Source organism: Heteronotia binoei, chromosome 19 (assembly GCF_032191835.1).
Source record: "Heteronotia binoei isolate CCM8104 ecotype False Entrance Well chromosome 19, APGP_CSIRO_Hbin_v1, whole genome shotgun sequence".
NCBI classification, from domain to species: domain Eukaryota; kingdom Metazoa; phylum Chordata; class Lepidosauria; order Squamata; family Gekkonidae; genus Heteronotia; species Heteronotia binoei.
In genome coordinates this window covers 23202102-23217706 of record NC_083241.1, presented here as the reverse complement: position 1 = coordinate 23217706, position 15605 = coordinate 23202102, and the positions used below count along the sequence as shown (strand labels likewise).

At 44.9% G+C, this 15605-nt stretch overlaps 1 protein-coding gene across 1 annotated transcript in view; it reads right to left on the bottom strand.

Moving 5' to 3' along the window:
• Positions 1-15390, bottom strand: part of SLC27A2 (solute carrier family 27 member 2) — a 32887-nt gene extending 17497 nt beyond the window's left edge. The window contains exons 1-4 of the mRNA XM_060260008.1: positions 14907-15390; positions 7874-8083; positions 6573-6731; positions 5534-5658 (exon numbers count right to left, since the gene is read on the bottom strand). Of these exons, the coding sequence (XP_060115991.1) occupies positions 5534-5658; positions 6573-6731; positions 7874-8083; positions 14907-15384 (972 nt within the window). The 5' untranslated portion in view covers positions 15385-15390. The remainder of the gene's footprint in view (positions 1-5533; positions 5659-6572; positions 6732-7873; positions 8084-14906) is intronic.
• Positions 15391-15605: the final 215 nt, after the last annotated feature.

The following is a 15605-nucleotide window of genomic DNA, read 5'->3' as shown; positions in this document are numbered from 1 at the left end:
AGTGTGTGACTAGCCCAAGGTCATCCAGCCATCTGCCACCACAGAATGGGGATCTGAACCTGGGTTTCCCAGATCCTTGCCTGACACTTTAACCACTACACCACACTGGCAGGCATAACTCATCAGAAATGAAGCTAAGAGATTCAAAACTGGCCACCAGCTTCAGGATGATTGTAGGAGTTGTGAATGAAGATCCACTTTGGTTAAAGATTTCAAAACTCTAATCTACCATGTCACTCTGCCTCTTTGTCCCTTTGGAGATCTCTGTCTCTCTCTCACTGTGGAGCTCTAAGACACTGAGATTTATTTTTCCACTTAGAAAACTTCCTGTAGGGGGAGGCTATTATTAAGCTCCAGACCTGCCATTTGTCTTTTTTGTCCTGGGAAAGGATTTCCATGGTGGGAAGGGAATCAGCAGTGGAAGAAGGTGCCAGGGAATCAGGGCCAGATTCTTTGAGTGGGGGCAAAACTTAAAAATGCTGTGGGAGGGGCACTCTCCATGAGCAAAGCACCCCCAACAGGCACCTGCAGGGGTGGTGTGGCAGCATTTGCTCTGGTCTTGGCACTAACATTCTCAGGCTCCAAAGATGGAACAAATGCCACCATGCCTCCCCCACCCCTTTCTCCTTCCTGAGTCTGTGCATAGACCCAGGAATGAGAAATGGGGGGAGTGAGAAGGGGGGGAGGACACTCAAGGGCCCGCTGACCAGCAGAGCCTTTGTTGCCCCCCCACCTGCCCTCCGGGGGGGGGCACGTCCTCAGATGGTGCCTGGGGCTGGTGCGCACTCTGCCCCTCCCGCAATCTAGCCCTGCAGGGAATCATCACCCTCTCCTAATGATTCTTCCTTCAGTTCCCCTACTAGCATTATGGTTTCTGAACGCTATCACTGTCTCATGATACTGAGGGATGTACTTTTAAAATCCAACTACAGTAGTAAGACAACCCTTCTGCTGTTCACAAGGGAGTGTGCACGCATGAATACTTCTGAGGGTGCTGGTTTTTATATTTATGTAAAACAACAGTTCTTATTGTTCCCATCTGTGAGGGAAATTAAGCTGTGTGGGGGTTTTTTTTTTAGTCTAACTACCCAGCATAAATCCATTCTAGTAAAGCATTTGCTAACTCCTGTGGGAAATGGCAGTTTGGACCACTAAATGCCACCTTGCGATAATACCCCATCATTATTACTACCATGGGAGATGCAAACTCGGGTCACCTCATTACCTGCTTTGCTGCTAAGTCCACGTTTTAAGTAACTGAGCACACAGCTCTGAAAAGTAATACCTGCCGTTGCTCACAGACCTCTCTAAAATCTCCAATCTAATTGGTTGGCACAAAAGGCCCATCTTATCAGAATATTTTGCTGGGCCATTTTTATGCCAGTGAAAAAGGGTGAGACTTTCCTGCAGGCAAAATCTTTGCTCACTGATTCCCTTCCCACCATGGAACTCATTTCCCAGGACAAAAAGACAAATGGCAGGTCTGGAGCCTAATAACAGCCTCCCCCTACAGGAAGTTTTCTAGTGGAAAAATAAATCTCAGTGTCTTGGAGCTCCACAGTCAGAGAGAGAGAGAGACAGAGAGAGATCTCCAAAGGGACAAAGAGGCAGAGTGACATGGTGGATTAGAGTTTTTAAATCTTTAACCAAAGTGGATCTTCATTCAAAACTCTTACTCCATCCTAAAGTTTGCTGAGTGGTGCTGAGCTAGCCACAATCTCTCTGGAGAAAAAGCCTCTGGACAAGGAAGCCCAATACTGCTGAGCTTATGGGGAGAAGTCTCCCTATTGGCTCAACTTTGGACTCCCTTGTGCAGCCCCTTTAAATGGGGCTGCACGAGGAGCCCAATACAGCTAATATATTTGCTCAGCCAAAACATCCGAATCCCTTTATCTTGACTTTATACACCTCACAGGGATGTTGTGATAATACAGGGAGGTAAGACCTACCTGTCTGGACTGGAGTGCTCATGAGTCATGGACACATGAAGCTGCCTTATCCTGAACCATATCTTTGGTCCATCAAGGTCAGCACTGTCAACTCAGATTGGCAGAAGTTCTCCAGGGTCTCAGGCAAAGGCCTTTCTCATCACCTTCTAGCTGAACCCTTCTCCACTGGATTGAACCTGGGACCTTCAGCATGCCACTCATTGGCTGTGATCACACAGACAAAATAATGCACTTTCAATCCACTTTCAGCGCAGTTTCCAACTGGATTTTGCAGGTTCACACAATAAAATCCAGTTAGAAAGTGCACTGAAAGTGGATTGAAAGTGCATTATTTCATGTGTGTGATCACAGCCATTGTGGGCCACAGGGCTGGATTAACAATTAGTCCAAGTAGGCACTAGCCTATGATCCCCCATGCCTTTAGGGGCCCCAGGTTGGCTTTCCCCCTCAGTTTTCACCCTGCTTGCAGCCCTTGAAGCCTGCACGCGCAGCCAGCAACTGAGCCACTCTTTGTCCAATTTGCCTGGTGCGGCTGCTGCTGGTGGTGTTGCCACGTTTGCCCCTCTCTGTCTCTCCCCTGCAGCTTTGTCAAAGGGGCTTTTGAGAAGGGATCTGCAGGCTGCAGCAGGGGCCATGGGTGGCAGCAGGGCAGGTGCTCTGACTCTGAGATAAATTTACAAGGGCCCCCCCAAGATTTTGACTGCCTAGGGGCCTCCACAGTGTTTAATCCGGCAATGGTAGGCCAGACAAAGAAACTGGGGGAAACTCAATTATTAAGCTACAAGGCACCATGCCAGGGAAACCTCTTCTCCAGCTCCCTGTCCTCCTTCCACCACTTTTTCACCAACAAAAGAAATGGTCTTGTTAAGGGTTATAATAGACCCTCACCAAAGAGAGTCACGCATGTCTCACTTCCTCAGCCAGGCTCAAAAGACTCTTCTTTGTTCTCCCAAAGGATTCCTGGGCTCATTTGTTTCTGTTTGGTCTGTAGCTGCAACCAGTTAAGAGTGCAGCAGGTGTCAACTTCCACCCTCCGGTTTAATTGCAAATTAACAGAATGGACCAATGTTCAAAGAGCACCACTCAAAAGAAGGTCTGTTCTAAATAAAGCAATCTTCCAACCATATTTTTTAAAGTCACTGCATTTAAATCATGGGTTGGTTTGCTTTTCTCAAAATCAATTAACAACACCCCCCCTCCAATTAATATTATTCTACAATTAGCAAACTAAAACCAGAGTCTCAACTCCATGTTCTGGCTCTCAGTCCCTGCCCTCTTCTCTCTCTCTAGCCTATGGAAAGTCTCCATTGTATTTTCATCCTTATTAGTTCCTCCCTTGCCCAATACAGCCTGCTTAATCCCCAGACTTGATAACTGGCCCAGCTCCTGTTGCCAGTGGGCATCTGGGCTACAGAAAAACAAAACACCCTAGAGACCACCTGAGTGGCACCTTAGAGACTAAGAACATTTAATTCTGTGTAAGTTTTTGTAAGACAGAGCTCAATTCTTCAGATACAATGGGAAGAAACTTCCTATTATATCTGAAGATGTGAGCTCTGTCTCATGAAAGCTCACAGTGGAATATATGTTCAGGTGGGTAGCCATGCTGGTCTAAAGCAGCGGCAAAAAAAATCATGTCCAGTGGGACCTTTAAGACCAGCAAACTTTATTCAGTGAAAGCTTTCATGTGCATGCAAACTTCTTCAGATACTGGAATACATGGTATGAGTCTTTAAGGAGCCACTGGACTTTTGTTTTGTTCTGCTACAATAGATTAACACAGATACCACACTGAAATTAGCCAGGCTACAGGCCTCTTTCTGACATGGATAGCCCAGGCTAGCCCAATCTTGTCATCTTGGGAGCTAAGCAGATTCACCCGATTAGTATTTAGATGGGAGACCACCAAGGAAGTCCAGAGCAATGACAAACCACCTCTGAACATCTCTTGCCTTGAAAACCCCAGAGGGTCATCATAGGTCAGCTGTGACTTGACAGCAAAACAAAAAACAAACAAACCTTGCTGATGGGGGGAATGGGGTGAAAATCCCTGCTCTTATACATTCCTGGATGAAAGCTTCATGGTCATTCACTCTGAATGGTTCATTTTGACTCAAAAAGTGGTCCTCAACAACAAGATTTCCACCTAAGCATTGCCTGGGGGAGAGTGTAAAGGAGACACATCCAGGGTACTGGTTATGGGTGGTGGTGGGGTTCTAAATTTCAGCTATGCAACTCTGGTAATAGTTAGAACTTCAGCCCTAGGATTCCCAATGCAGACATTTTGTCCTGTCTTCCTTCAATTTGTCTTTTGACAGACAATGTACAAGACATGGGGGAATGAGTCATCCTATAGCAACTGTTGTTTTGTCAGTAGCTATCCTTACATAGGAGTTTCCCCATCCCTCCTACAGTGGAAGGTACAGTTGGCAGACTCAAGATTATGCTTCCACTCATTTGTGCTTAAACCACAGAACACCCCAGTTTTATTATTTATGGGACACCAAACATACTCTAGAGCATAAATACTGGAATCGAACTCACAACACCTGGATTCAAATCAGGACTGCTTAACACTTAATCCAAGCCAAAATGCTGTCCACCATCCAGACCTCTGGTCTGCCAGGTACTCAGCAACCCCTGCTCCTGGCTCTCTTTGCAGTCTTTGGTAGGCACTGAGATCAGGAAGGTCACGGAGTTCCTGAAACGGATTCCGGTTGGCTTGGTGGCCTCTCACACAAGTTTGGTTTCAGTCAAACAGTTCCTTCATCAAGTACTGACAACATCATCATTCCAAAAGGTCCACATTTCCAAGCTGCCATAAAAACACAAAAGTGCTCTAAGACACCAAAATTCTCAGTATTCTAAATCTCCAAATTATATCAGATTGCTCCATGATAAACAGAAGAAGCTAAGACTCCTGTACGAGACAGCTGTATTCAGGGCTGGTTCTGCCACGAAGCAAACTAGGTGACTGCCTAGGGCACCAGCCTTCTGGGGGCGCCAAATTGGGTGCCTCCCATGTGACTCAGTGACGTTATCAGTGCAGGGTGTGTGTGTGAGAGAGACAGAAGTTAGCCTTGCCTAGGGTGCCAGACAGTCTAGGGCCAACCCTGGCTGTATTGGACTGCAAAAATGGAGGAACAGCAGAAGACCAAAAAAATGCATGTGAAACACAGCTGGTGCTAGTTTTGTGATTTAAAAAAGGAGTTAATGTGACAAAGGGTGATCTTGGTCCAGATTCTTTCTTATAGCAAACTGAAACAGGAGTCCAGTGACAGTTTAAAGACTAATGGCATTTATTCCTGCATAAACTCTGATGAGTCAGAACTCTCTATAGCAGATGCACAGTAGTGTACATCTGTAAGGTTGATGCTTTTATTCACAATGGTAAGGCATCAGGTGGAGGAGATGTTGCAAAGACAGACCTAGTTCCTCCTCCTGAGAAACAGAAGATCTTAAACATTCTCACAAGGATTCAGATACACTGTTTAAAAGCCAATGGTGCTACAAGCAAAAACCTTACCAAATAAAAAGCATTAATAATGATTGTTACAAAAAAAGAGCCCACTGAAAGATGCTACCTGGGGTACATTGCACAGATACCGAAGCACTTCGCCAATATACTGTATAACAGTGACCTTGTATTTCCTGCAATCGTCCCAAAATTGCGAAGCAGAAAATTTAGAACGCAGTGCGAGAGTGGCACCTGTAAATGAGAAGGCAGAATTGAACTCTAACATACGTAAACTGGAAAACTATCCCAATCATTTTAAAATGTAGATTTCAGAAACCTGCTTTGATGACAGTACACATTTAATCTCACTCCAGAAAAAGAGTCAATCTATAAGATTACATATAGGGGGAAATGGTAGAATTCCAATAGTGCAATTTCTATGCAAAGTTACTACAGTTTAAGCACACTGAAATCAGCCAGTTTAGACTGGATAAACTCCACAGTGGATTGCACTGTATCTACATTAACCTTTCCCTTCATCCAAGTTCAGAGTAGCATACTTGGTTGTCCCCATGACTATGAGTGACCATCCCCAAGTCACTCTGAGTTTCATGACAGAGCAGGGCTTGGGGATTTCTCCCTAGTCTGATACTTTAACTACTACACAAGACTGTCTCATATAGTAATTATGGACAGTACAACATCAGACAGCAAGTAGAGAAGCCCAAATTGTTCAGTGCTCATGTATTTGAACAGTTCCGTAGGGCCTGCAAGACCACCCTTTTTCGATTGGCCTTCACCAACTAAGGGGAAACTGCTAATGAAATTTGTATAATAGCACCAGTATACTAATTTTATTAATTTTATTGATTTTAGAGTTTAGTAGAATTTTAATTAATGTGTAAGTTAGTTTTGTTTAAATACCTTGTAAAACTAATGTATTGATTGTGTTGTTAGCCGCCCTGAGCCTGCTTCGGCGGGGAGGGCGGGATATAAATAAAATTGATATATTATATGATATGTAGAAAAATCCTGCTTACTTGGGCTTTGTTAACCACAGCTCACTCATTCTACAACCTACTCACGTTATTTGTACCATTCATTTAATAAAATATTTATTAAAACATTTATATCCATCCTTTCCTTGTGATTCAAGGCGGGGATACCTTGCATGATGCAACCATGTACACCTATCAAGAGGGCAGCACTGTGATACAATGGTAGAGCAGTATAGATGATATCCTCAGATGTAACACCACTGGCAATAACCAAGCCACAAGCTAACAGTGTGCGCTCGTGGGTAATCAGTGCCGCTTTGGGGAGACCTGTGTGAAAACAAAACACAATGTTCATTAATTACCTATGTGTCGCGGACAAAAACTATGCAGTCTTATAGACGTACAAGAAGCCACGCTCAGAGAGCTAGAGCAGTAGATTTTGTACTTTCCTCCTTCAAGGAAATCCTCTTGGCCAGACAGATTCATCTGCTGATTGTCTTCAGTGTGCTGTACAAAATTCTTGGGGAATGTAGCAAGCCACCCAGACACCTGTCTTCTGAAACTAGTCCAGCATAATCTAACAGCACTTATTTCAGCAGGAGTGTTCATGACTCCAACAGTTCCCAAGAGCTGTGCCTTACAAGGAGAGACCAGCAATAGCAGAAAAGAAAATGCTGCCTTCCCTCTTCTCATTAAAGAACTTGTCAGAAGACACAGTGGGCTGCAGTCACAAAAGCTTATGTTAGAATAATTGTTTAAAAACCTGTTAGCTGGAAAACTATTTTTGCTCCTAAGCAGGAAAAAAGGGGCTCATTCTGAGAAAGACTCTGATTTTTAGAATGTTTTCCCTTTGATAAATTCTCTTTCTGGCTGCCTGACCAGAATATGTATACCCCCCCCCCCACACACACTCCCTGCAGCCACTTTGCTTTTGTTTAAAAATCAGCACCATATTTCTGCTGAGATGTACAAGACATTACAGCCAGCTGCACACTGAAAACGGCTATGTTCAAAAGAAAGTGTGCCTTTCCTTCAAAAAATGGTTTTCACTGAAGTTCTGCAATACGACAATTACATTTCTTCATTAATTCATATTTAAAAATCATGTAAGAAAGAGACTAAAATCATATATGTAGCCAAATAATGGATCTGTCCCATTTATACGGATGTCCTCATCCTATTATACCATCTAACTGACAATCCTAGCAATAATTGCAACTTTAATTGGGGCCAACACTGTTGATATCTTTGGGCAACTTAGGCTGCCCATGATAATTATGCCTCATGTGCTCATACCATCCATGCCATCTTAAATAATTAATTTTAATTTATTGGCTTAATTGTTTTAACTATTCTGATGTTTTACTGTTGGTTTTGATGTTTTAACTTGTTGGAATCCGCTCTGAGCCCTTCATGGAAAAGGGCGGAATATAAATGTACAGAAATAAATAAATACATTTTTACCCTACCTGTGGTTCCAGAGGTATAAATATACAAAGCAGGACTTTTAAAAGTGATGTTTGATCTCCAAGATGGAGGGACAGGTTCATCTGAAGCAGCATCCACTTTGTCAAGGAAACTGTCAACTCCTGCCGTGTCCGATGTCCTACTTAGGTAATAAACGGCTACATTTTCTTCCTTCAAGGTTGGCAGTACTTCTTCAATGGCTGTTTTTAGTTCTTTGAGGAGAAAGGAAATAAGACTCTGAATGGAGAATAATGGCCGCTATTTTCTATTCCATCATGCTTCATTTTGAGAAGATTTTGCTGTGCTCTTCACAACTCTTTTGCAACGCTCTGGAGTCTACTTCATCCCAGAGACCTCTGAATCTGCTATATGTAGTGATATAGTGAATAGTGATTAAAAAAAAACAACAGCAAAAAATCATTCAGGAAGGCAGCAGCTGAATGGTGCCGATGCTGATGGGAAGTCCCAATATTCACACCTTCCCATCCACATAGCATGCAAACGTGTCTGGAGTGCGATCTTTCAGGAAAGATCATACCAAAGCAGGTCTGTGAAACATCAGAGCAAAAGGAGAAATCCTGAAAAGTGGGCAAATGGAAGACAACCTCATGTGGATTCTCCAGGGGAAAAATGCTGCAGTGTGAGAGCCAAGCCAAGCAAAACATCCACGTGGAAGCAACCTAGGGTAAAAGTAAAGAGTCTTTCCCCACTCTGCCACCCATGATGGTTTTAACTGGAGAATCCAGTTGACTGAACCTGGGACCATGTGAGGAATGTTTTTTTTTTAATCACTGAGCTACCATTTCTTTCCTTAAGTGAGGGGTGTTTTGATTCATTCCAGTGGGAGAGAGACTGTGCCTTAAAAGGCACAACACAGGCCCAGGACAACCTGTGATTTGTGCAGGTACAATGAGAACACTGCACAAAGCACTTCAGTATAACTCCTGATTGGAGGAAGATACAGGTGGGGACACTGCTTTGAAGACTGTGTCATTTGCAGAGAGAAACCTTTGAGAAAAGACAGCTTTGGATGTTCATAAGGCCCTGCGTTTTGATGTTCTGTGATATCTGAAGGTACATCGCAAGGAACTTGAAAAGGAAGAGGCACAAGCTGTACAAACCTCTGACTCCTGCACAACTGCCTTAAACACCACAGTGGAAGTTTATAAAGTGCTTTGCATTGTTCTTCCCACATTCTGTCCTCTGTTCCCCTCCCTCACTGTCTGTTTATGTTGGTTTACAGCTGATCTAGCTCTCTTCAGTCTCTATGGAGAGAACTGGGATTTTTAGCCTACCCAACACTGCAAAAGGCCATAATAAAAAACAATTACATATTTTCCCCAAGACTAGTTATTAAAGATTTGGCTCGGCCTCCCACTTATTGCTATTCACAAAATGTCTGCACATATAATTCTTGCATTTAGGGTTTCCAACTCCAGGTTGGGAAATTCCTGGAGATTCAGGGTGGAGCCAGGAGTACAGCTGGGATGTGATGCCATACATTCCACTCTCCAAAGCTGCCATTTTCTCTAGGAGAACTGTTATGTTTCATCTGGAGATGAGTTGTCATTCCAAGAGATCTCCAGGCTGCACCTGGAAGTTGGCAACTCTATATCTTACCACCCTTAGCTCACTTTCCACCCCCAAGAGGTATTGTGCATTCACACAATGGTGGCTCATCACAACCATGTATTGAATAAAGAAAACAGTTAACAAGCCAGGTAGGAGAGCAGCTATGGTCTGGGGATGAGAGAACAGCTATTTCCCTTGTCACACCAGTGTCACCTAGACATAACAGGCTCCATGGCAATGTCTTGAGTTTCCACTCAAAATATTTTGCAACACCATCAATTTAAACTACCCATTACAAACACACGTAAAGGTAGATTATTTATTTCAGCGATGCATTTGGGAAAGATATTAACTTTTGTACAGTCCAAGAAATAAAAATTATACAACACTTAGCTTTCTTTGTTGCCAAAAGGGCCCTGATGAGACCGTTCATTATGGTGTTTTCTTTCCCCGTCCCCCCCTTTATGAGGACATAAGTAAGCTGAGCTGTTTCCAAAGGGAGGGTGATTCAATATCCTAGGGAATTTCCTGGTTCTTTCATGCATCACTTTCTTAAAGGCTCATATAATGGCACAAAAAAGTCTCTGCAAGTTGAATGTCCTCCCTTGCTACAGCGTTCATGAAAGGATGCCAAAAAGCCACTGTGAGGATTGTTTTCTTTTGGCAATGCCTTCCAAAAGAGGAGGGGCTGCTGATATACTGAAGCTCATTGGCTTGCAAGATCAACCCTACCTATAACCAAGCAAAGCTGTCGACATTCCAACAGCCCAGCCTTAAACACCTATACAGACAAGGACAGAAGGTCCCAGGTTGAGCCTCTGGCATCTCCAGCTAGAAGGACCTCAAGTACACATGAAGCTGCCTTATACCAAGCCACACCCTTGGTCCACCAAGGTCTGTATTGCCTAACTGACAGTCACAGTGACTCTCCACAGTCTTGCACAGAGATCTTTCACATCACCCCCAACCTGTTGCTTTTTAATTGGCAATGGTGGAGATTGAACTTGTGACCTTCTGCGTGCAAAGCAGATGCTCTATCAGTGAGCCACAAGATTTCTTTTATACTTATGACCCAGAATAACAAGAAAATACAGTGTAAAGTTTAAAGTGCATTTGGTACATGCCAAGTAAATGGTTAACATGGAAGAATTGGTCCATTCTGTCTGTGCACCTATTTTAATCATTACCACCCGATCACTATAAAGTTCAGGTTGTAGAAAAAAAAGTTCTCCAATTAGTAACTGACAACTTTTAATCATTTCAGAATATTTTAAAGAAACAACCACCCTGGTTGTGTTTATTTAGTCTAAAAGTTTACCGAGAGATTAAATGATCTCCAGTGCAGTTTTCAGTGGATTACAATAATACAATAGGGTTCTATGTCCAATGTGCCCCCACTCATCCCTTCACCATTGAGTGGCAGCTAACTGTGTGTGTCCCTGCTGTGATTTCTGCTACCCTTATGAGATGCAAAGAGACTGAGGAAACAGCATCCAACCCCCAAGTTATACTGTATCGAGGGAGTAAGATTTATACAGGGGCACTGGAGCATGCCTCTGTTAGGATATCGTTAGCAGAGTGAAGCAGAGTAGACTGCAATTATAGTCAGACACACGCATTCAGCTTTAACAAAGTAATCTTTACTTGTCTAGTGAGGGAAAGGGTAACTTGGAGTTCTACAAAACAAGAAAAGGATTTAGCATCCTATCTGACTCCTCTAACTACATGTTGACTCTCTCTGGTCTAAACAGCAACTGCTTGGAGATCTGAGGACTTAAACAAAGGGTCATAAACTGTAACCTAATGCTTCCCCCCAGACCATCCCCAAATCTACTTATTACCCAATTAGGGCCTCCTCATACAGGTTAATATGCATATTGACACCTAGCTTCCGGCAGGAGATATGTGCAGACAAGCTGATAGGTTCTATCACTGACGAGCTAAGTATCAGAATGCATAAAAAACAATTAACTCATGACTCCAGGAAGTGAAGTTGCCAAAAACCCAACAGCCTCCTATATCAGTGGTGCAGCTAAGAGTCATGGGGGGGGGGGGGAGGAGGGCGGAGGACATGATATTAAAACCTGGCCCCATCTCTCTTCTTTCCCTGCTGTCAAACTGTGGCCAGCCTGGGGAAAAGAACCACCACCACCATGAACAGCTGTAATAGAAATTGGTTTGTATGTTGGCAGAATGGATTCAATTGGTTTGTATTGTAACAAAGCAGCCACCATGATGTTAGTTTTTGTTTTTAAATCAACCAGTCATACATGAACATCAGTATGATTATACTGGAAAGGGCTGAACTGTCCCCCATTAAATATCTGGGATTGTATCCAACCACACATTCTGGAAGCGTAAGGACACAGGTTTTGGAAGAAGGGACAGTGACTTTTGTCTGCTGCTTTTTACACCTTGATTCCTTCAGTGTCAACAACTAAGTTCCAACTGATCATACTCAAAGATATGTGTAGGATCATGTAATGATTTTGCAAGGATGTGTAGCATGTAAGGATGTAATGATTTTGTAAGGATGTAATGATTTTGTTGACTATAACTAAAGAAAACAAACTCGCTTCTTATAGCACGTTCTGTTCTGAGTAGGTGGTCATGATTCTGGCTGCATGTCATACTATCAGAGTAAATAATAAACAGGAGCCCAGTAGCAATTTAAAGGAGTACCAAAATGTGATTCTAACAAAAGCTTTCACAGACCCAAACCCATGTCTTCAGGTGCAATGAGCAGCTCTGTGACAAACCAGAACCCTGGGGAATACTATACCTTATAAAAAGGTAAAGGCATTCCCCTGTGCAAGCACCAGTTGTTTCTGACTCTGGGGTGACGTTGCTTTCACAACGTTTTCACGGCAGACTTTTTACAGGGTGGTTTGCCATTGCCTTCCCTTGTCATCTAATACCTTATACTGAGACAGAAATCTCAGCCTCCCCCTGGAAACTCTCAAGAGTCAGAACAAGACTGACCAAAAACACTGGAAGGCAGTACCTGCAACGCATCGTTTGGAAAGGCATCTGGGTAACAGGAGGGAATGTATTAAAGTATTCCTGACAGACTGAAAAGCACCCGTTGGGATGACAAACCAAACACGTTTCTCTTTCAAAAGTCAAGCCTACAGCCAGTACGAAATGGATTAAAGGCAGAAGCCTTTCAGCTGTCTCTCCCCATCCACTTGGTTGCATTAGCCAAAAAAGATAGATTTAAAATTGAGCTGTCGCTGGCCTATAGGTCTACTGTGCGACTGAACAACAACAAATCACTGGCCTTCCTTCACCAAAGTAGACTCCCTCAATAGCAGCTTAGCTACTACCTCTTACAAGGCTTTCAGAAAAAGCCCTTTGGTCAAGGATGTATTTGACATTTTGGCCAAGCGAGCTCTAACTGTGCCAAAATTGTGTCAGTGGCCAAGCTTCTTTGCCAGTGGTAGCCTCTGCAAGATTGCTGTCCTTATCCAACAGAGAGAACCATCTTTTAAATGACTCTTCTGACAACAGATCTACTGTAAATGTAGCCTTCAGTTCAAACTGGATGAGAGATTTTGTGAGCTGAGAAATATGTCACGGCAATTGGCTGAGATGTATGTGGTCAGATCTAGATGTTAAGAGACACTGAATTCAGATGGACGAGATTCTGCTAATGCACTGATGGTGGAGAAGAACGCCTTCTTCATCACCATCTCCTGGCAAACAGGCTCCATATTCTGCTTCAGCACAGACCTTTCACCAGTCTTGTGTTTCGCCATTTCCCAAACTGTTCCAAATGCATCCCAGTTCATCAGTGAATCAATGGGTAGATTTTCTACCAGGGTGGGCCAAAGTGGGGGTGACATTAGAGGCAGAGAAGCACTGCTAACAAGAAAGGTGACAACTCTATCAATAATTTTGTTCTCCCCCCCCCCACCCCAGTAAGTCTCCCATGCTTTTAATAGCTGCATAAATGACAGCTACACAATGGAACGCTCTCTACCATAAGTGCACGTCTGCTGCAGTGGAAAGCGGGGATGGTAGCTTAGTGTACCATTATTAAAACTGCAAGATCCACACCAAAACGCCAGAGACTCATGGGGTGCTTCACAGACCCATTTAATCAAATACGGAACATGGCACTGCAAGATTCTTAGTCCCTTTTCCTAAAGGAGTTGCTCCTCTAAAACTGATTCTGGATTCCTGCCAGAAAACAGGCATCATCAGTCCTTCTTGTAAACGCCATGAGAGCTCTGAAAGTGGTTTTGTTTCCCGGTGGGATATGCGTGCACACACCCCTCTATGGCCTCTGGTCAAACAAGCTTGGATGCCTTTTGACTCAGTCTAAAAATGTGCAGCATCACTTTGGCAAGAGATGAACATGGAAGACCTTTCCTTCCAACAGACCCTTATATTTGCTCCCCAGCTTCCTTAGGTCTTTATGCTTTCTGCGGCAAAATGCCCCATTATCTATCAGACTTAACCATTCCAAGTCATCACAGGGCATTTATGTTGGCTAGACTAAATGCGTTTCCCTCCAAAGTTTTACAAGGGAGATATCATTGAGTCCCTTTAGGCGACAGACTCTGTTCCTGTGGAGCGAATATTCTCAACTCAATTCAACATATATTGCTTGATTGTTCCTTTTATCATAATCTCCATAAAGATTTATTTTGCAAGCTTTCTTTTTCCCCAGATCTGTCTATTCTGCCACCCTGTTATTATTTATTGAACAATACTGAGGGGGAGGTTAGCGAGGCTGTGGCAAAATTTTTGGCTGACATCCTTAAATTTAAATCTGACCATGTATGAATGCATCTGTAAGCTCGGTTTCGTTTTGATTTTATCTCCAGTGAGCCACTTGTGGGAAGGGCGGGATACAAGTCATAGATAAATAAATAAAAATAAATAAATAAATTTTTATATTCTGTGTATTTTTATTCGCAACTGTTATGCCATTAAAGGTCTGGTATGACCTTTTTTTGGTTGTTATTATAATGGTGCGGTGCAACTACTACCTTGCGTCCTGACTCCTGGCAGAGGATGTTACCCGCAGCCTTCTCAAGATGTGCGTTTGCCATGTTGCATGAATAAGTGAGTGTATTTTCCAGCTTTGGTACACCAGACCAGAAGCCCAGATTTCTGACTGCACACATGTATACTAAAGCTGAGAAGTGCGCACCTTGCCCTTATTACCCGAAACGGCAAATCACCCCAAATGTGCCTACTGAGAAGTGTGCTGTCTCCCGCTACATAAGGTAAAGGGGCAGGTAACTGCCCGCCATACCTCTTCCAACGCACGTTCAATTTGTTGCATAAAAACTACCCCCTGCCTCCAGCCTGAAGTTGCAACTCCTAGTCAGGCTTACTTGGAAGTAAGCCCCCTTCAACGCAGACTTTCAGGTCCAAGGCAGCGAGCCCCAGTGACCCTCCTTGTGGCTTAGGATGGCGCCTGAAGCGGCGGGACCAGCGTCGTCGTCTCACCTGGGTCAGCCAGCAGCACCTTGGCGCCGCTGCACTGGAAGCAATGGAGCAAGGAGCGGGCGCGGATGTTGCAGTTGAGGCAGGCCAGCGAGCAGCCGAGCTTGGCGCAGCCCAGCCAGAGCCAGACGTAGGCCGGCTGGTTGCCCAGGAAGAGGGCCACGGCGTCGCCCTGCCGCAAGCCGGCGCCCTCCCGCAGCGCCCGGGCCGTCTGGTTGCTGCGCCGCTCCACCTGCTCGTAGGTGTAGACCTCGTCGCGGAAGAGCAGCAGAGGCTTGCCGGGCGTGCGCCGCGCCCGCCGCCTGAAGACCTCCAGCATGGTGCGCGGCGGGACCCGGGAGGCGCCCCGGCGCGCCCGCTGCGAGACCCGCACCAGGCGCAGGAAGAAGGCCACGTCCTGGAAGAAGTAGGGGCACGCCAGGCTCACCAGCAGCGGCAGCAGCAGCAGCCCCGCCAGCGCCGTGTACACGCCCGACAGCATGCCGCAGCCGCCCAGCGCCCAGCACCACCACCGCTGAGCGCGAAGTGACCGGGCCGCGCCTGGCGAAGGGCGGGTCCGGCCGAGCAGCCGCCAGCCCCTCGGGGGCCCGGCCGCCCTCCCCTTCCCTTCCCCGCCTTCTCCCGCGCCCCGCTGCCGAGGGGCCCCCAGGCCAGGCTCGGGTGGGGGGCGTGACCATGGGGGGCAGAGGGGGAGAGCGCGCC